Source organism: Hyaena hyaena, unplaced genomic scaffold, assembly GCF_003009895.1.
Source record: "Hyaena hyaena isolate Hyena2069 unplaced genomic scaffold, ASM300989v1 scaffold_1209, whole genome shotgun sequence".
NCBI classification, from domain to species: domain Eukaryota; kingdom Metazoa; phylum Chordata; class Mammalia; order Carnivora; family Hyaenidae; genus Hyaena; species Hyaena hyaena.
This window is the reverse complement of record NW_024081844.1, coordinates 54873-74566: the sequence shown is the minus strand read 5'-3', so window position 1 is coordinate 74566 and position 19694 is coordinate 54873. Positions and strand designations below refer to the sequence as shown.

General features: G+C 42.5%; 1 protein-coding gene across 1 annotated transcript in view; it reads left to right on the top strand.

The window, feature by feature from the left end:
• The window catches only part of PLPPR1 (phospholipid phosphatase related 1), a 116116-nt gene extending 96664 nt beyond the window's left edge, over positions 1-19452 (top strand). Inside the window, exons 4-7 of the mRNA XM_039222887.1 lie at positions 5714-5964; positions 9637-9813; positions 14145-14276; positions 19385-19452. Coding sequence (XP_039078818.1) covers positions 5714-5964; positions 9637-9813; positions 14145-14276; positions 19385-19417 — 593 coding nt within the window. The 3' untranslated portion in view covers positions 19418-19452. The remainder of the gene's footprint in view (positions 1-5713; positions 5965-9636; positions 9814-14144; positions 14277-19384) is intronic.
• Positions 19453-19694: the final 242 nt, after the last annotated feature.

The following is a 19694-nucleotide window of genomic DNA, read 5'->3' as shown; positions in this document are numbered from 1 at the left end:
TCTCATGGGAGAGACGGACATTACTCAATAATCACACAAATGTAAAATTCCTACTAGTCTCAAATAGAAATATTTTTGAGTATGTGATTGTTTCTTTCTCTCTATTCACTCTTTTTCTTTAATGTTTATTTATTTTTGAGAGAGAGAGAGCACTTAAGTGAGCACAAGTTGGGGGGCGGCAGTGGGCAGAAAGAGAAAGGGACAGAGGATCCTAAGAGGACTCTGTGCTGACAGCAGAGAGCCCAACACAGGGCCGAGATCATGACCTGAGCTGAAGTTGGACACTTAACCAACTGAGCTACCCAGGCGCCCGTGCCTACTTGCTCTTTTGGGTTGTTTACTTATTTATTTTGAGGGGAGGTGGGCAGAGAGAATCCCAAGCAAACTCCACACTGTCACCACAGAGCCCAACACGGGGCTCAGTCTCACGAACTGTGAGATCATGACAGAGCCAAGATCAAGAGTCAGACACTTAACTGACCAAGCCACCCAGGCACCTCTCTCCCTATTCACTTCTAAGTGAGGCAAGACCTCTACACAGTATTCATCCACAGAAATGTGGCTTGCTCTTGGCCCACTCCTCAGAACTACAGCTTGAGAGCAGGGAGGTGTGCACAGCCTGAGTCCAGTCCCCGGGTAGCAGGCTTTCTGCTGGAGATCCTCAAGTCCAGGGCACTGGCATCTCCTTGCACCCCCACTCCTGTAAAGTTGAAAAGCACACAAAACTACAAGGCCCAGCAGGCACTGTTCCCTAGAGCACGTGGGTCCGTTCCTCCCAGAAGATGCTACTGCCCATGCCTCTGCCTCTTCCGCTGACTTGCTGTCCAGGAGTGTGTCTCCGAATACATTTAGGAGAATGAAGAAGGAGAGGAAAGAGTTTCAGACAAATTCAAAGAGCAGACCTCATCCAATGGAATGACTCCAGCCCTATTTCTGAGCAATCTAAATCCTGAATCTCTGAGTCAGGGGCCAGATGGTCGGACAGAAAGGAAATCTCTCCCAAGGTTTTCTCCCCTGACCTCTGTTTTCTAAGGAGAAGCTTGAGTTTTTCATGAAATAAAACTATGCGTGTTTTCATGACGTAAAATGAGAGAGAGACAGAGACAGAGCGAGAGTAAATTCACTCCATGTCACTTACTGATAATGGAAATCCCTTACCAATTCTCCCTTTGGGTTGATGTTATGAGTTCCCATCTTTTTTCATAGGCATCATGTGTACTTGAGTAGACAACCGAGAGACGCCCTACCAGAGGCTGTCAGCGAGCTGCCATGTTACACTGGAAATTACACATTTATGATTTAATATGGAGCAGTTGGCCTTCAACTTAGAGGCCCCACCTCTAAAGGTCACAGGATCTTTGTAGCTAAAAGGACTGTAGTCTTTCCCTCACCTACCCCCCCCCCCCCCCCTTTGCAGCCCCTACTCATCCCATTACCAACCTACTGTCTGGGTCTAGACTTCCCAGTGAAGATCATCTGTGTGGAAAGTAATAGCATCCTCCTTACACCACACAGTCTGGTTATGTATTTGACCAGTTCTTTGTTTAGAAGGCCAGTCGGCATCCTGGTAGGAGTCCTGTTTTTCCAGCATGCCAGTTATCTGTGGATTTAGTGGTTCTCCTCATGCACATTTCCTAGTTATGTCACTGTTCTGCTATGTTCGTGGTTGAGTTAAAGGGGAGAACCCTGCACTGATTCCATAGCAGGGACTGGGTCCCAGAATTTGCCCTCCATGTCCCAGATTACTAGTGATCAAAGATCCTAATTTGTCCAAAGACAGACTGAGATCAGATGGACCCAGATAGACTCCTAAGGAAAAAAATAAGGACTTTTTAATACCTCCATTTTCCTCTTTCTTTATCCTTGGGCTTCTCTGATGGGTATCATATTTACACAACGAAGAGGCCGGGGCACCTGGGTGGCTCAGTCAGTTAAGCATCCAACTGTTAGGTTCAGCTCAGGTCATGATCTCATGGTTCATGAGTTGCAGCCCCACATTGGGCTCTTGGCTGACAGTGTGGAGCCTGCTTGGAATTCTCTCTCTCCCTCACTCACTCTCTCTGCCCTTCCCCCACTCATGCTGTCTCTGTCTCTCTCAAAAGAAATAAATAAGCTTTAAAAAAACAAAAACAAAGAAGAGGCATGCTCAGGTTTCCTTAGCTGACATATGTCATCCTGACAAGGACCGCAGATATCATTATCAATCTCTTTGTCCTAATCCCAGGCCCTTCTAGCTTCTTGAGCCTGTCAGCATTCCAATGCCCATCATCCCCTAGGGATGTGGGAATTTACAACTGCTTACCCCACACCACACCAGAACGTATGAGTCTTGTGAGGTGGCCCTTGGCCTCAACCAATATGACCTTCCCTCTGCCATTGCTAATGCAGGTACCCATAGTCTGATACCACTCTGGGTGTGAAGCTTCTCTAAAAGGCTTGCAGGGCTCCTGAGCTACACCCTGAGTGGGTTAGGACACTCTTCAAATGGATTTCCAGAAATTATTCTGGAGACTTCCATTGCCCTGCCCCTGGATTTGATAGCCAGTGAGGCGGGACGCATGGGAGTGCCTCTTCACTCCTTCAGCCAGAGTTCTGGCTCCTCCTTGTGTGGCACCCTCAGCCACATCCCCCACCCCCCACTCCCGCTTTAGGGTTGATTTTAGAAACTCAGTGGCTCGTAGCCTTCCCATCTAAGCCTTTTTGGAATTCCAAACAAAGCAAAAACAGTAACAAGTGTCTCAAGCACACAGCCCTGGCAAATCAAAAGCACTTTACTTTTAGGCAATTGTGTCAGCTATAAATTCATTCATAAATGTGATGAGCTCCCCTGAAGCAAGGAACACTATTGGGAGCAGATTCATAGGATAAATAGAAGCCACTAGGGAGGGTTATAGGAATGAAAAATGTATCTGTTAAAATTTCAAAAATATGACCTCACTTAAAGAATTTTTTGACACCAAGGTAGTTTCTATAGACATTTTAAAAACGTCTCCTTCAGATCATGCGCTGCAACATGATGGTATTCACCTGACCCTGAGCACAAAAGGAGCTGTTATTAGCTTCTGAGGCTTGTAAAATACACACAAGTAGCTCAGGGTTAAGAGCAATGGCTGGAGTGTCTTACAAAAGCCCAAGTGATAGGACATTGTCTGTGAATCGGTGCTGCACGTTCTGCCGCCCTTTGTTGGCCTGGCCTGTGACAGCCAGGTGGCCCATGACAGTGCCTCTCTGAAGCTAGATCAAATACACCAGAATGAACTGTTTGGAAAGCAGATGCTTGTTAAGCCATTAGGAGAAGCAGGGATGATCCTAAAGAGGCAGAGAAGAGGGGAAAGCAACTTTCTACAAAAATATCACAGGACAATAAAGAGGAGAGGTGCCCATCACAGAGTCACCATGGACCACACAGCTGGCATTTCAGACACCCATCCAAGGAGCCTAGAAATCATGTCTCAGAAAGAACCTGCCCTAATTGGAAGCACTTCTGACAAAATGCCAGAGGAAAGTGCTGTCACTTGTCCCTTTCCAAATCATAAATTACCCTGGTTTCCCAGAAAAGTATGCCCAGACAGACTTATCGCCCCCTTGAAAAAGCCAGAGACCTAAGTCTAAGAATCTTGCTTAAAGGTGTAAAAAAAAAAAAAAAAAAAAAAAATTCTCGAACCATTCAGACTTCCTGAACCTGGGGGTGAAAATTGCCTCGAATGATCAATGATTGCCTACTCTCAGAGGTCAGACCCTCTGAGAGTGAGCTGGCTGAAGCTATTAAAAGAGCCAGCTCTCATTGTGATAAAGCACATCCTGGCAAAGCCACAAAAAAGAAAATTATAGCAATCAATACAGATCAAAATGAAAACCGGATGAAGGTTTCAGCCAAACTTGTCTTCACTTCTGCTGTAATGGATCAACTTTTGGGTGCTGATATCAGCACAATTTGCAGATGGAGGGCATTGAATATGGGAGTCAAAGCTGGGTAGAAATTTAATTGAGACTATAGCAGATCCTTGACATTTACAAGGGTTAACACTGACTCTCACGCTTGCCAACGTCTCACATAATTGAGCTACATGTGGGAAGTCTTTATCCCTTCAAGCAACTTGTATGTACCTCGACTCTGCACAGCCGCCTTTGATATATTTAACAGACAATAGTCCACCAATAATCTAGACCTGTACTGTGTAGGCTTTGAAAGTGTTCACACTGAAGCTTCCTACAAGGAATTCTGCTTTACCATGTTCAATCTTATTGGGACTAATCCTGTGGAATTTTCCAGAGGACAGATAAAGTCCAGGAAATACAGCCTACCCACAGGATTCAGCCAAACAGCAAAATCAGTGTGGCAAAAAGAGTAATCCCCTTCTCTCCCAAAATGTCCATATCCTGATCCCTGGAAACTGTGGATTTGTTACCTTATATGACAAACAGGAATTTACAGGTGTGATTAAACTCAGGCTTTTGAGATGAGAGTATCCTGGGTTGGTCAGGTGAACCCAATTTAATCGAAAGGTTCTTATAAGAAGGAGGCAGGCGGGGCCTGGGTGGCTCAATGGGTTAAGCATCCCACTCTTGTCTTCAGCTCAGGTCATGATCTCATAGTTTGTGAGTTTGAGCCTCACATCGGGCTTTGCACTGGCATCATAGAGCCTGCTTGGAATTCTCTGTCTCTCTCTGTGTCCCTCTCCTGCTCTCTTTCTCTCCCCGTCTTTCAAGGTAACTAAAACTTAAAAAAAAAAAAAAAAAAAGAGAGGGAGGCAGGAAACTGAGTCATAACGGGAGGACAGAGGTCATAGTGATATAATTGCTAGAAGGGGGTCACAGATGAGGAAAGAAAGCAGCTTAGAAGCTGGGAAAGGCAAGGAATGACTTCTACCCTCAAGCTTCCAGAAGAAACACAACCCTGCTAACACTTTGCTTTTACCCCCAGGGAAACCTATTTTGGACTTCAGACCTCTCGAGCTATAAGAAGATACACTTGTGTTGTTTTAAGCCACTCAGTTTGTGGTAATTTTTTACAGCAGCAGTACGAAACTGATAGTCACCAACATTTGTCTGTAACACTCCCCCTCTCTCATTCTCTCTGCCCAACATCCAATGAAACATCTAATTCATTCAACGGTTCTGAAATGACCTTTTTTCTCCCTTTCAGGGATAACTCCCTGACAGTCTCATTCACTCTCACCCACCATGATGTCATAAATATCCCCTCCTCCTCCTCAGAGTATTTGCATTTCCAAACAGGAGCAGGCAAAATAGATTTTCCTATTGGGGAAAAAAAAACAAAAAAACCCAATGTGGAGTAGCTATTGAAGCCAGGCCCCGTAGTGAGTATTTTGTACCTATCCTATTTCCTCTTGCCAACTTCTTTCTGAGGTATCACTCCCCCAAACCATTTTGTGACTGTAGGTATGAAGGTTCAGAGAAGGCAAATACCTTCTGCGAATGTCAGCAACGTTGGGGCCAGATGGAGCCCAGATCTGTATGATTCCCCAAATTCTAGTCCTTCCCATTAGAACATGCTGCTTCTGATTTACACAAAACACTAAAATGCTAACAGCAGAGTATCTGCATCAGTTTGGATGGAATGATGATTTGGGAAGCCCTGCAAAGATAAAGGCTGGGGGGACAATTTGGCGAGGTCCTCTTTGATAGGCTCTCTCAGAGACAAAACCAACCGATGGTGCACCATTCCTAATCCTTTCAAATCTCCTTGTAGGGGTATTTGCCTTCGGACTTTTTGCTACTGACATTTTTGTAAACGCCGGACAAGTGGTCACGGGGCACCTAACACCATACTTCCTGACAGTGTGCAAGCCGAACTACACCAGCACAGACTGCCGAGCACACCACCAGTTCATAAACAATGGCAACATTTGTACCGGGGACATGGAAGTGATAGAAAAGGCTCGGAGATCCTTTCCCTCCAAACACGCTGCTCTGAGCATTTATTCCGCCTTATATGCCACGGTGAGTAGCCCAGCCTTGCCAGCACTCCTAAGATGAGTTGTGGGCTGGGCTGTGTGTCTCTCTCTGCCCTCCTCCCCTTCATTCTTCGGTCACTGTCACTCAGAGTGACTTTTAAAGTCATGTTACAGCATGTGTCTCCTGTACAGCGTCATGCTGTCGCCCCCACCCCCGCACCCCAGGGTCACATACCGAGCTGCCAGAGGATGCTGATTTGGGAATGTGGATAATCTCTTAGTCAAATCTTCCCATTTTACAGATGTAGAAACAGCCCCAGAGAAAGAGGTAAGAACCCCACAGTTAGAGCTGGCCCTAGGCTCCTGGCACCCTGTCGGGGAGTCTCCCACTGCTCACAACAGCACTCTTTGCCAAAGTTTTCATTGGTCCCAGAACAGCATACATTTCTTACACCTGCCTACAAGTTTGCAGGTGTGGGCGTTAATGTGAATGGCTGCCTGGATGGTGCAACGGGACCGGCATAAAAACACAGCCTTCCTCTGCTCCTCCTGACACTCTTCTTCACCACTTAGCCGGAACAGAAGGGTGATCCTACAAGACTCCAACACGCCTAAGTTCCCTGGATACCACTCCCCAAATCCTACAGGCTCTGACTGCCCCAGCTAGGGTATAATGTTCTCTTTACATTGTTTGCTTTCTTCACAGAGAAAACCTAAAGTGTGTCCCACATCTTAAAATACAAGAAGAAAAGATGCTGTCCCTCTTACTTTCCTACTCTTGAACTGCATCCATTTTGGAAATGACGTCATCTCTCCTTTCTCTGGCCTATGCTTCCTTAGAAACAAGAGCACAGAAGTAGAGAGCAACAATTGGTCAAAAACACATCTTTTCCTTACTTGAACTTAATGTATGTTCCAGGTGGGACTAGTCTAGTGATTCTCAATGAAAGGGAAGGAGAAAGTAGAGGAAAGACCCCTTTCAAATAATCCATTCTTCCCAGAGGTTCTGAGCAAGACTCGCCTCACACCCCACTGGAGCGTGTTCCCACCCCCCTCAAGTGAGGGTAACTGCACCCTGATGAAAGTCTGCCTCTGATGGAAGGGTGCTCCTGCCAGCACCCGGAGGCGTACATTCCGGGCGGAAAGAAGGGGACTGACCACACATTTAGTCTGCTGAGTACAGCGTCAAGTAAATTGCTGAATACTCTTTAAAACAATGATTCTTTGGCCCCACATTCACAGGATCACATCAGTAGGATGAATTTGTCAAACACAGATTACCCAAAATTAGTCTTCCTAGTTATTCCTTTTTAAGTCTACTCTTTAATGAATATGAGATAAATTATTATTTATTTCAGCTGCCCCACATTAGGAAACCTGCATCTAGATAATCTAGAAGCCTCAAACAGATCAATTGTAGCTTGGTGAGCCTTGCTTTATGATAGACAGACAGACAGACAGATAGATAGGCAGGCAGAGAGCCCACATATTCTTTAAACAAAGAAAGGCCTCTCGGGCATTTGGCATGTTCTCCAACTTTCAAAATATCCATTTGTTCTAAATTATCTAGAGCCTAAGTTCTATGAAGCGATGTACTCTTGAACCCTTTTCTGCATATTTATCAAGCTCAAAGCACTGCTGTGTGAAATTTGTAGAACATAATTATAAAAATAAATCTGTTACTCATAATAATCTATTGTCTCATCAAATGAGATATACATTTCTTTTGAGAAAAAAGTCTGTTCACTCAGAATAGATGCTGCTATAGCAGATGTTTTCAAGGACTTAGATATAATCCAATTCAAATCATGCCCCACAGACAGACTATAATCAGATAAACCCTGATACAAGACTCCAATGTGTGAAACTTTTTTTAGCCCCTGTTATGTGCGAAGTGCTTTCACAAATTACTCAACAAGGATCTCCTAAGTACTAGTTAATACTGTAGAGAATACTAACCCTAAGTCCATCTCTTAATAGTTTGTAATCTTATAGGAAAGATTGATAAAGGGTGTAATTAAAAAACAACATAAAAAGATAAAACACTGAAGTTAAATATATCTTGTATAGATGTTAAGTAACATTTCCTATACAGCCCCAGAATGGTGTAATGTGCCCTAATTTGTGTAACTGATCAAACCATACTTTCGTAGGTCTATTACATATGATAGAGAATTCCATCTTCTCTATTCACACCACTGTTGAAACATCATTCTACAAAATTAACAGTTTCCGTTGTAATATTGTAAAAGGCATCCATTGAACATGTATGTGCTGAGCCCTTACTAACACACTATAGACTGTAGGTATTAGCATACTGTTTCTCAGAGTTGCAGACTCATTTATCACAATTTTAAAGAAATGATGAGATGGATCAGTAATGCCCTCTAGTGGTTTCTTATAACCATTGCCGCAAGTGATCTAACCACATTTATGTCTTTGAAAGAGGCCATACACATTTGATAACTGAGCCGATGAAACTTTAAGAGTGTTGCCAAGCCCCTCACAGTACATAAGAACAGTCCACATCTTAGGTGTCATAAATTGCATCATCCTTTCCTCAAGTCAGGAAATCCTTTCCCAGCCTTTTGGATGTCGTGGAATCCATAGAAAAGTTCGATATTTTAAAACCGAGTTCAATATTTTAAAACGCTTCTAGAATAGGGGCACCTGGGGCGCCTGAGTGGCTCAGTCCGTTAAGCGTCGGGTTCAGGTCATGATCTCACAATTAGTGGGTTGGAGCCCCGCAACGGGCTCTGTGCTGAACGCTTGCTCAGAGCCTGGTGCCTGCTTCAGATTCTGTGTCTCCTTGTCTCTCTGACCCTCCCTGCTCATGCTCTGTCTCACTCTATCTCTCAAAAAAATGTTTAAAAAAAATTAGAATAGGGGCACCTGGGTGGCTCAGTAGGTTGAGCATCCAACTTCTGCTCAGGTCATGATCTCACGGTGGGTGAGTTCCAGCCTCGCTTAAGACTCACTCGCTGGCAGCGCGGTGCCCACTTCAGATCCTCTGTCCCCCTCCCTCTGCCTCTCCCCACTTGCACTCTCTCTCTCAAAGAAACACTTAAAAAATAAAAAAAACACACACACTAGAGTAAATGAATGAAGAGAGCCAATCACAGATGTTCCAAGGAATGAGAGACTCAGTTTCCCAGCACAACTAAAACCTGTTTGTGTGACATACTCATCCGGAAGTCCTAATGCAGTCAGCCAGCTAACCAGTCAGTGCTTTTAAATTTTTGCCTACAAGTGTGGAGGATCAGCTAGAACTCCGGAAGACACCAAAAGTAAAATGTACTAGCCACTCCCCTACCTGATCTTCTCTTTCATAAAATTTATTCTCCCAAAAGGTTTCTTTGGTATCTGAGATTCTATGTGGGTTTCCTAACACCCCCAAATGATTCTTTAATTTATTGCATAAAACCTGTATGCCCTGACTCTGATCTTTATTACACAGTCACTCTCTGCATGGCTATTTCTGTTTACGGACCCACTAGAACACAAAGCGACATGATTAGGGTATGGCTCTCCGCTGTTCCGGCCGCACTGGTTTCCTACCCAAATTCTTTCCTCCGTGACTTAGCAGAATTGTTCAACTAGTCAGTGTGGCCACTCTGGCACCGCCGCTGTTGCACGTGCTGGTGCATGTATGCGCATGCATGTGTTTGCACCACACGAGGAGGCTGCCTGTCACTTGCTGGTCTCTGTCCTATTCCAGATGTACATCACAAGCACAATCAAGACAAAGAGCAGTCGACTGGCTAAACCAGTGCTGTGCCTCGGGACCCTCTGCACAGCCTTCCTGACAGGCCTCAATCGGGTCTCTGAATATCGGAACCACTGCTCCGACGTGATTGCGGGCTTCATCCTGGGCACTGCGGTAGCCCTCTTTCTGGTAGGTTAGCGTCCCCGCTTTCCACTTTCTCCCCTCTCGTGCCCTCTGAAAGGCTGTCCGGGATCACGGCAAGTCAGGTTAGCCAGACTGCACAGTGTAAGTCCGTGTTCCTCCTGCCCCAGCTTTGTGAGTTGCGATTTTCTCCCAAGTATTATGCATCCTTTTGCTACAAGAATAAAAATGACTTCTGAAGCACCCTTTCGTTCAGAAATCTGACTGCATATTCCCCCCTGTGGTCAGAGAGAAGAATGCCTGTGGAGGACTTCCTTCGACACTGGGCTGGGAACAGGGGTCCAGCAGACTAGGAAGTTAGCATACCTTCAAAGCAGTGTTCTTTATTCTTTAAAGCAATGTTCTTTAAAGATCTGTTCAGAATGTATTGAGAGCAGAAAGTGTTGCTTGAAGGAAGAACAGAAAACAAAGAGCCTGGGCAGAAGCAGACAGCCCCTTCTCCAGCACCCTCAGAAACTCCGCTCTGGCCCAGACTTGCATATCTCACTCACTGCATGAAAACATTTCTCTAGCCACACCCAGACTTTTTAGAAGGCATCTGCTATCACCTACAGATGGCTCTTGGGCAGCTACTTTCCAGTAGAAGTGGCTTCTCAACCACATTTAATAATCTTTCTGGAGAAGAGTTTTGGCTAATATAATTTTCTCCATATCTTTACTTTTCTGATGATTTTAGTTCCTCAAATAAATGTGGGCCTCACCACCTGCTCAACTAGGAAACTTCTTAATCTCAGTTGGATTGTGTTATGCCCAGATCGCGATCTCCCCAAAATCCCAAGACCACCAAGGAGTCGGAGTCACGTATGCAAAAGCAAAGGGCTTTATTACGGGCTTAAGCTCGGGCTCCCAGACCTCACCAATGCAATGGATCCATGCTGAGAGCCCGGAACAAGGGCAGAGTAGGGTTTTTATGGGGTTTGTGATGGGGGAGTTACAGAAGTTGTGACATGGGAACAGTGATCCATTCATAATTATACAACATCATTGACAGAGGGTTTGACCATACACATTGTCTAGAGTATTCGTTACTTTTGGCGGGATCCAATTACAATGTTTAGAGTACCTTTAAATTTAACCAATCACAGGGGCGCCTGGTGGCTTAGTTGGTTGAGCGTCCGACTTTCGCTCAGGTCATGATCTCGTGGTTCGTGGGTTCGAGCCCCGCTTGGGGCTCTGTGCTGACTGCCAGCTCAGAGCCTGGAGCCTGTTTCAGTCTGTGACTCCCTCTCTCTCTGACCCTCCCCTGCTCACGCTGTCTCTCTCTCTCTCTCCTAGAAATAAATAAAACATTTAAAAAAAATTTTTTTTTTAAATTTAACCAATCACAGAGTGAGCCTAGGGTCTTACTCGGCTTTAACATTAGGTAACAGGGTCCTATCTATAGTTTCTATCTCCAGACCTCTCCCTTAACAATGTGGAGGGGTGGTCGCTGGCCTTTCCTAACCCTTGGTTACTCCTGCCTTGGGCAATGTGTAACTACCTGATAGTTTTGGGGAAGCTGAAACCCAGGCCTTCTAGTTTAGAGGGGAAACTTAAAGCCTGTCATGGAGTCAGTTTGGTTTAGACGTTTAGACTTGTGGCCTTACAACTGGAAGAAGAGGAGGTTAATTTTTATTGTTTTTGTCTTTTTTTTTTTTTACAGTTTTGTTGAACTATAATAGGCAGATAATAGATGCCACATGAAATGTACAATTTGATAAATTTTGACATACAGATATGTCCTTCTCTCCCTCATCCATTCCCCTCATTCCCAAGCAACCACTAATCTCTCCAACACTCTATATTAGTTTGCCTATATGGAACTATATAGTATAAACTCATTTTTGGCCATCTTTCACCTGGCATGATTATTTTGAGATCCATCCATTGTAGCAAGTATCAATAATTCATTTCTCTTTCTTGCTGTGTAGTATTTTATCACAGGGACACACCACAGAGGTACAATTTTTAAATACTCTTCAGGGATTTAAAACATACCTGGAAGTAAATCACTGGGCCTGGAGAGTCCTATGTTGTGCATGAAATTAATCCCCTAGTAAAATTCATCAACTTTCCCCTAAAAGACAATAGCCATCACAGTCTGAATGTCCCTCCTCCCAATTTGCCTATCCCCATCCAAAGCACCCAAAGAGACTGGCATTATACATAGACGATTCTTCCTTGCACTGACCCTCCTCCTTGCTCTTCCCAACATACTAAATACACCTATGCCTCTCCTAACTTCTAACTCAAGAGTTTTTCTAACACTTCTACCTGCTGACATACAGGAAATGCTCCCATTTGTTCAAAACACTGATCTCCCAATGGAGATGGGAAAGCTTCATTTTAATTCAAAATTATCTTAAATGAACCCAGGCTTTCTTTCTAAAGTAAAAGATGGAGGACTTCAATGCAAATTGACTGGGTGAAGCTTCAGGAAAAGCAGTGCTGAATGATCCTGAGCTGTTGATCTCTCATAGGAGATATTTTCCCATGATTGCTTACTAAAAGAGTTTGGGAAGAGTATGGGTGGCTTCAAGAGAAGAGGGGGTTTTCAAACATAGATCGATAGTTCATCAGTGAAGGCTTAGGCTCAAAAGCCAAACAATTTTGCTCTCCATCAGTCACGAGCCCAATATTCCCAGCTAGAGAGAAAGAATAGTACATACTGTCCCGAGCTATTTCATGAGGTCTTTATGGGATGAAATCTGTGAAATCCCTTGCATTTTCTAAGGCCACGTGTACAAACTCTGCCTTAGTATTAAACTTCCTTTCTCTCACTAACGTGCAGCCCTGTTTCCTACTGCTTAGGGACCGTTTGCTCTGTTATTGCCTTCCCAGTTGATGGCAAATGTCAGATTTTGTTTTCCACAAATGATCTTTATGTAAGACCCAGAATTCCTACTGAATGGCCCCTACAGAGACAGACCCCATGCTCTCCCTGTTATCTGCTTGTGCACATGTACACACCTCACATGCACACACACTGAGCTTGGAAATGGGAGGGGAAAGATGTCTTTGAAGAGACTGGAAGCCTTCCAAAGTGGAGACTTAGAGAGGAAGACAGGAAGAGAAGAGTCTGAGACCAGGAACATACTTAGAGCACACATGCATTATTGTTTTGTGTTTCCTGTAAAGATTTTTTTTTAAATTGTGGCTATATTGCACGAAAGAGCCCTAATCATCTAGAGACCCATACCAAAATATGTGGATGATTATTTGGGCAATTACTATGTGTCCTAGTCTTTATATACACCAAATCATATGCTCCTAGGAGAAGCCTAACAATATTCTTATCCTCATTTTACAGATGAAGAAAATGGGGCTCAAAGATAAATAACTTGCCCAATGGCCACCCAACCAATAAGCCATAAATCTGACTTTCCAATTCCAGAGCTCCCACACCTCCTAGTTCCCCCATTTCCTGAATCTAGGGGATTTAAGCAGAGCTGGAGAGTGAGATGGAATAAAGCAACGTAGAGACTATTTATACAAATGTTCTACAGGGTTTGAAGAGTGACAAGAAAGATTCAAAGATACTGAATATAGAAAAGACAGATAAACTCTACCAGGGCAAAAGAAACAGAGAAGATGGTAAAAACAGACTAGTTATGAAGGGGGCCTCAGTAAGAAAGAAAAGTAAGTAGTCATTTAGAGGGAAAGTATTTTAATGGAAGCAATAAAGGAAAATGCCACTATTTTGAGTAGTTTAATCTCAAGCAAATAGTAGTCACCTAATTTAAGGAGGACCATCTTAGGCAGGAGTGAAACATTAGCCAACAGGGATCGTTTGCTTTATATTTGGCACTTGTTAAAAGGCAAAAGAGTATAGCAGTATGATTAAGAGACTGTGGAGTTGAAATCTTTGTGTGACTTTGGACAAGTTATCTAACTTCTCTGTTGCTTCTTATCTAAGTTGAATATGATAATAGTCCCTTCCTTGTAAGAATGCTGAGTGGGTTAAATGAAGGAAGGTGAAGTCCTCAAGACAATGCCAGACACAGAGTGGCCCTCAACAAACTAGCTGTTATTATGAGATGGTTTACATTCATCGTGTCTTTTCATCATTACAAATCTGTGAGATAGGTGTTATTATTTCCGTTTCACAATTGAGGAAACAGGCTCAATGGGGTGATTATCACAGATGCTTCGTCAGCCCTGGAACATGTCCAGCAGACACCCTAAACTATGCCCAAGGTCTTTGCATGGCCCCTATGACCCACTGGCTCAAAAGAAAAAAGTCACTATGGCAATGATACTCTAGGGAAGGAAAGGCCCTCCCTCCTCAGCGACGACTTGGCTGTAGCCTGACTCCAGTCTTCTTTCCCCTCATCCTGCAGGGAATGTGTGTGGTCCATAACTTTAAAGGAACGCAAGGATCTCCTTCTAAACCCAAGCCCGAGGATCCCCGTGGAGTGCCCCTAATGGCTTTCCCAAGGATAGAAAGCCCTCTGGAAACCTTGAGTGCACAGGTACAGTAAAGCGGTCTTAGCAAACCAAACCCACAGGCTCAGGGTCTGTTAAATTGGGAGGTGAACCAATCCATTCCTCTGCTGAAAGCAGGATACCACCGAATCCACTCAACAAGAATAAAAATCTGATGTAAAGGCTTCAAGAACTTCAACCTTCTCTCAATTAGTCCTGTATTTATTCTGGGGCTGGGCAATCATGAATCCTCAGGAAGTTCTTCGTAATGCCTAACTTAAACCCCAGCTGTTTTAAGACACCGTGACCTACTAGGTAATACCACATTTATGAAATTTGGGCCAGTTATGTGGGAGGCCAATCTGATTTAGTGACTAGGACAATATTTAGAAAGAGAAAGGTTTTGTTACATTCAGTGACAGATGTAAGCTGGAAGCACATTAAAAAGGTTACTAAGTGTCCTTTTGGATCTATTTTGATGACTACGCTCAAAAATGTTAATGCAACCATACTCACTGGTCACTTATCTACATCAGGGCCTTCGTTCATGTCAGAGATACAGAAAATAATTAGCTGCATAGTCTTTGTCCTTAAAGAACTCACAGATAATCAGGAAGGTGGATATAAATGAGTAATCATAATATGACATGCAGAATCAGAGGTCCCCAAGGTGCTTTGTGAATCCAAATGAAGAAGTGTATTCTGTCCGAGAAGATAGAAAAAGCCATGGAGAAGATTTGCCGAGTGAAAGCGGCCTCGAGAGACAGTATCAAGCACTTATTTTTGCCTGGGACAGTTGCTAGGTGCTCTACAAATACATTCTTATTTGAACAAAAACCTATTGAATGGATAGAAGTCCCACTTCACAGATTAAAAATAGGAATATGGGGGTACCTGGGTGGCTCAGTGATTTAAACATCTGACTTCAGCTCAGGTCATGATCTCACAGTTGGTGAGTTTGAGCCCCACTAGAGATCTATGCTGACAGCTTAGAGCCTGGAGCCCGCTTCAGATTCTGTGCCTCTCTCTCTCTCTCTGCGCCTCCCCTGCTCGCACTCTGTCTCTCTACCCTTCAAAAATAAATAAACATTTTTTAAAATTTTTAATAGAAATATGAAAATAGCAATGTTCAGCGAACTTGCCTGAGGCCATATAGCAAGCAAGAGACCTGAGATGAGCGGCTCTTTAAGCAGACAGAAAAGGGGAAAAACAATAACAAATCAGGATTCCACTGTCAGGCCAGGCTGAGTCCTGCTATATGTTGTCCTGTAATAACCCATTCATCTTGAAATCGTGTTTTTGTTTATATCCTTATAAAAACATTTTCATAGGTAGTGCAAGGGAAAAGCAAATCACCTCCCACTGGAATTATCAATATAGTATCAAATAATATTTTAAATAATAATTTAAAGATTATTGACTATTAGGTGTCTCTCTGAGATGAACTCTCCTATTTCTTTTTCACATTTATTGAAGTCTTTCTAATATTATTAGCAAGAAAAACAAAACACTAAAGCTGTTTCGATCTTGGGAAAACTAGGGCTCTCCATCAAACCCAGAGCCATGTGTTTTGTTTGTTTTTCCCTCAGCCTGTACTAAGGTGAAAGTCTTGACTTGATGTAATTAAGAAGTAACATACTAAAAAATCTATTACTGGTTTATTTATATACAGCCTGTCGATGCAGGTTGAATGATAAAGTAGCTAAATCATGATCCTTTGTAATGAAATGGTGAGACTTTCTCTGGTCTTCCCTATCTAATTATGTTTCTGTACCTGATAAGATCAAAGTGGTCTCCTCTACTGTTGAGGTGTCGCAACTGAAGACAAAGGTGAGTTTTAAGTGCAAACAAATATTTACTGAGTTCCACAAATATGAGAGTCTCTGTGTTCTTTTAAGTGGTGTCTACTTTTCTTGAACATGCCGCCTTTCACCTCCTTCTGCCCAACACCACTCAAGCACAGCCCTCTGTTGGAAGCCTTCTCCAGACTTCTTTCTCTCTTCTCCCTCAGGGCCACTGAGAGTGACCTTAGATGTCATAGACACATCTAGGTCATATTTGGGGGGATTCCATTTAGATTGAAAAATGAACTGCCAAACCGAATTGCAAAATCCTCCACAAGATAGAATAAAAGATTATTTTAAAAATATATACTATGATTCACCATGGGCAGTTGTTGAACTTCCTTCAAATCTGTCCATGTATCTTTATTTCCATGTGTATCATCCCATCTGGGCACACTGAGGCCTTTCCTGAATACCAGGCTTGGGCCGAAGGACACTCATGGACTCTTGTGTGATTGTCCTGCACAACTAATGCCAATAATGTCCCTTCATATCTGCCTCTGCCAAGAACTTGGAGACCTTGAGGATCTGAACCCTATGAACTATGTCTTATTTACTCTCCATATTTCCTGGAAATCACGAGGCATGAAATAAATGCTTGATGGCAGACAGTGGCAAGCCAGAAGCAAAACCTGAACTAGAGACTTTAGACAAAAGCAAAAACCTAAAATCAGCATAGTAACTATCTGCACCTCCATAGAAAAATAGAAATTAATAAGAAACAGTGAACAGGACTTCCACAGGCTAGTCAAACAGAAGCTACAGGACGCTGGATAGAAAGTCAACTTCTCAAGTGATGCCTTCCACACCAACTGTAGAAGACTCAAGTAACAAAGCATCTGCCTTTAACATCAAATGTTTTCGTGGGTAGTTAGGATGATTATCCCCTTTACTTGCTGGGTCAAGAAAAGAAAAGTACTGCAAGCCATCACATTCAGTCCTCACAATAATCCTACAATTGCTATAATTAATTCTATTTTGTCAGTAAGTTAAGTAAAGCACAAACATTTTAAGAAACCTGCCCAAGGTCACCCAGTTAAAATTCAAAGAAGCCCATCTCATTCTAAAGGTCCCGCTTGCTGGCACTTCATTCATGAGAATTTCCATTCTGAAATCTGCAACTTAGCATTAAATGGAAACATGCAGTAAGGGATAGTGTATTTGAGCTGAGCTACAGTTTTTCTAAAATAAATACGCCCTGTGGTTTCTCCCATGGGCAAGGACTCCTTAGTCAACTCCAACAGCTGTGGTTGCTATTAGAAGCTGACTCCTTTGTAATTTCTGGGGTAGAACCATCTTCCCAGGGAGAAGATCTTCTGAAACCTGAGAGAAAATATGAACCTCTCTTCAGAGCATGCACTCATATGTTTGAAATCTATCCCACTGTTCAAAAGAACTCAAGGAGAAGACTGTCTGCTTGGGGAGGGAGCCTGGTTACCCTCCTTTCCCTCCTCCTGAGACACCTTTTCCCTTTTACCACATGGAACCCCCCCAGAGCTACAGTGCTTTTAATTCCTTTCTAAAACATCAACTCAAACTTGGATATTTGCCTTCCATGATCCCTTTAGCATAGTTGATTGAGACCGGGTACATTTTCTAAAATCTTTCCCAAGTACTAAATAAAAACCAAAATGTAAGTAATTATAGAAACCAAACCAAAGCATTATTTTGTGGTTCCATAGAGTTCTTACAAGCTCAGAGACACCCTGTCGCAGGATCCCACAGAGTCATCATGACCCTAAAGAGACTAGCTTGGAGCCATCTGCGCTCTGCTTCCCCACGCCCTTAGCGTTGGGCAACTGTGTGCTTATCGAACACAGTTTATAAGAAAGTTAGAAATGAAACGCTTATATTAACTCACTCTGGGTGTGGTACAAAGCCTCTCAATGTCTCCAGAGTTGGGATGGAGGGGAGACCTTTTTTTTCTTTACCAGAAAAAGAATCCAATTGGTGCTGAGACCCAGGTGCCTAGAACCTTAGTCCAGGAGGTTCTAATCCAGCAATCGTGAAGTAAAAGAATATTTATATTTCAGAAAATATTCCCAGAGGAATTCTAAGGGCCCCCTTGATTTGAAACTAGTGATATTGCAGACATCATATCATAAATAGGAGACTTGGAAAGTTAAATCGGCCCAAAGCCATCCACGTAGTTCTCCTAGCTAATTCAGTTACTCTATCTTTACCGCTTACTCTGAAATGGAATCTTATAAACATGTAATTGAACAAAGCATGGAACAATTTTTTTTTCAAAAAGGAAGCATATTATAAAAGTAAAAACATGAAGGATAAGTCATTTTTCACATTATGGCAAGAAATGCATCAAGCTCTAGTTTTCACAAATATGACAGAAGTACATTGAAAAACAAAATACTTAGTTTCTAAAATGTGTAGTTAGGCTCTCAAGAATATAATATGAATCTCTAGTGTTTTAGAAACAAACAAGAATCAAGAAACTCATAGTAATCAATCATATCTAAAGCCTCAGTTTCCAAAGTTATTTCCCAGCCCCACCGACTGGGGGTTTTAAGTTCAAACAACAGAGGAAATGTTGGGTCTTCAAGAAGGTGGGTCCTGTACAAATAAGTTATATAAACAAGCCATAAATGCTCAAATTGATAGAATTACAAGGAAAAGGGAACAAAGCCACAAGCATATTATGGATTGTAACACATTTCTCTCTAATTAATAAGCAAATAAAATATAGTGAAAATATAGATGATTAGTAAGATTGATCTAATGTGCATTATATATAATCCTCAAAATATATTAAACATTATGAAAATAAGCCATGTAAAAGTCTCACATTGTAAAGGCTCTGTATCACACAGGTTACATTCTCTAGAAAAGAAAAAAAATAAAGATACCTATCCCTAAAAACAAAAAAAACTGTGCACTTGAAAATATTAAACTCATTTCTCTATAGCTCATGACTCAAAGAATAAATCATACAGAAAATTTTCAAAAATTAGAACTGTTTGATCTTAAAACACGACATTAAATATGTGGAATGTGGCTAAAGTTACTTTGAGATCCTTAAATGTTTATTAGAATATGGATGAGTAAGTATGATATAAGACAATTATATAGAGACCAAGTTTAGGTGCAGAAATTATTTTATTTTTGGTTGAAAAATCAGGGAAGATTTAATAGAAAAGGCGATAATTTGTGGGGTCCCGGAAAAGCATTTCAAGGAGAGGGAACAGCCTGTACGAAGCCAGGAGACAAGTGAGCAAGAACACAGCCAGGGAAGAGTGAGTGTGCACGTGAGTCAATCAGCCCAACTCTGAGATTGCACCTGCTTGTCTTTACAGAATCACTCTGCCTCCATGACCGAAGTCACCTGAGACAGCTGATGTGTCACAAGTTTTTTTTTTTTTTTTAATCACCCTCCAATTCGATACTTCAAGACACACAGTTACTTGATGTCAAACTGTGAAGACAAGTATTATGTTTATCTAGTTAGAGGCTAATGTTTTGTACATTTTTTTGTATGAGGAAGTGATGTAGCTTGCCCTGATTTTTTTTGTCAGCTTTAATATATTTATGCCGGAATTTTACACCAACAAAATTTTCTTCTTGTTCCAGTGTGCACTGAAGAACCACATTGATTCAATGATTGAT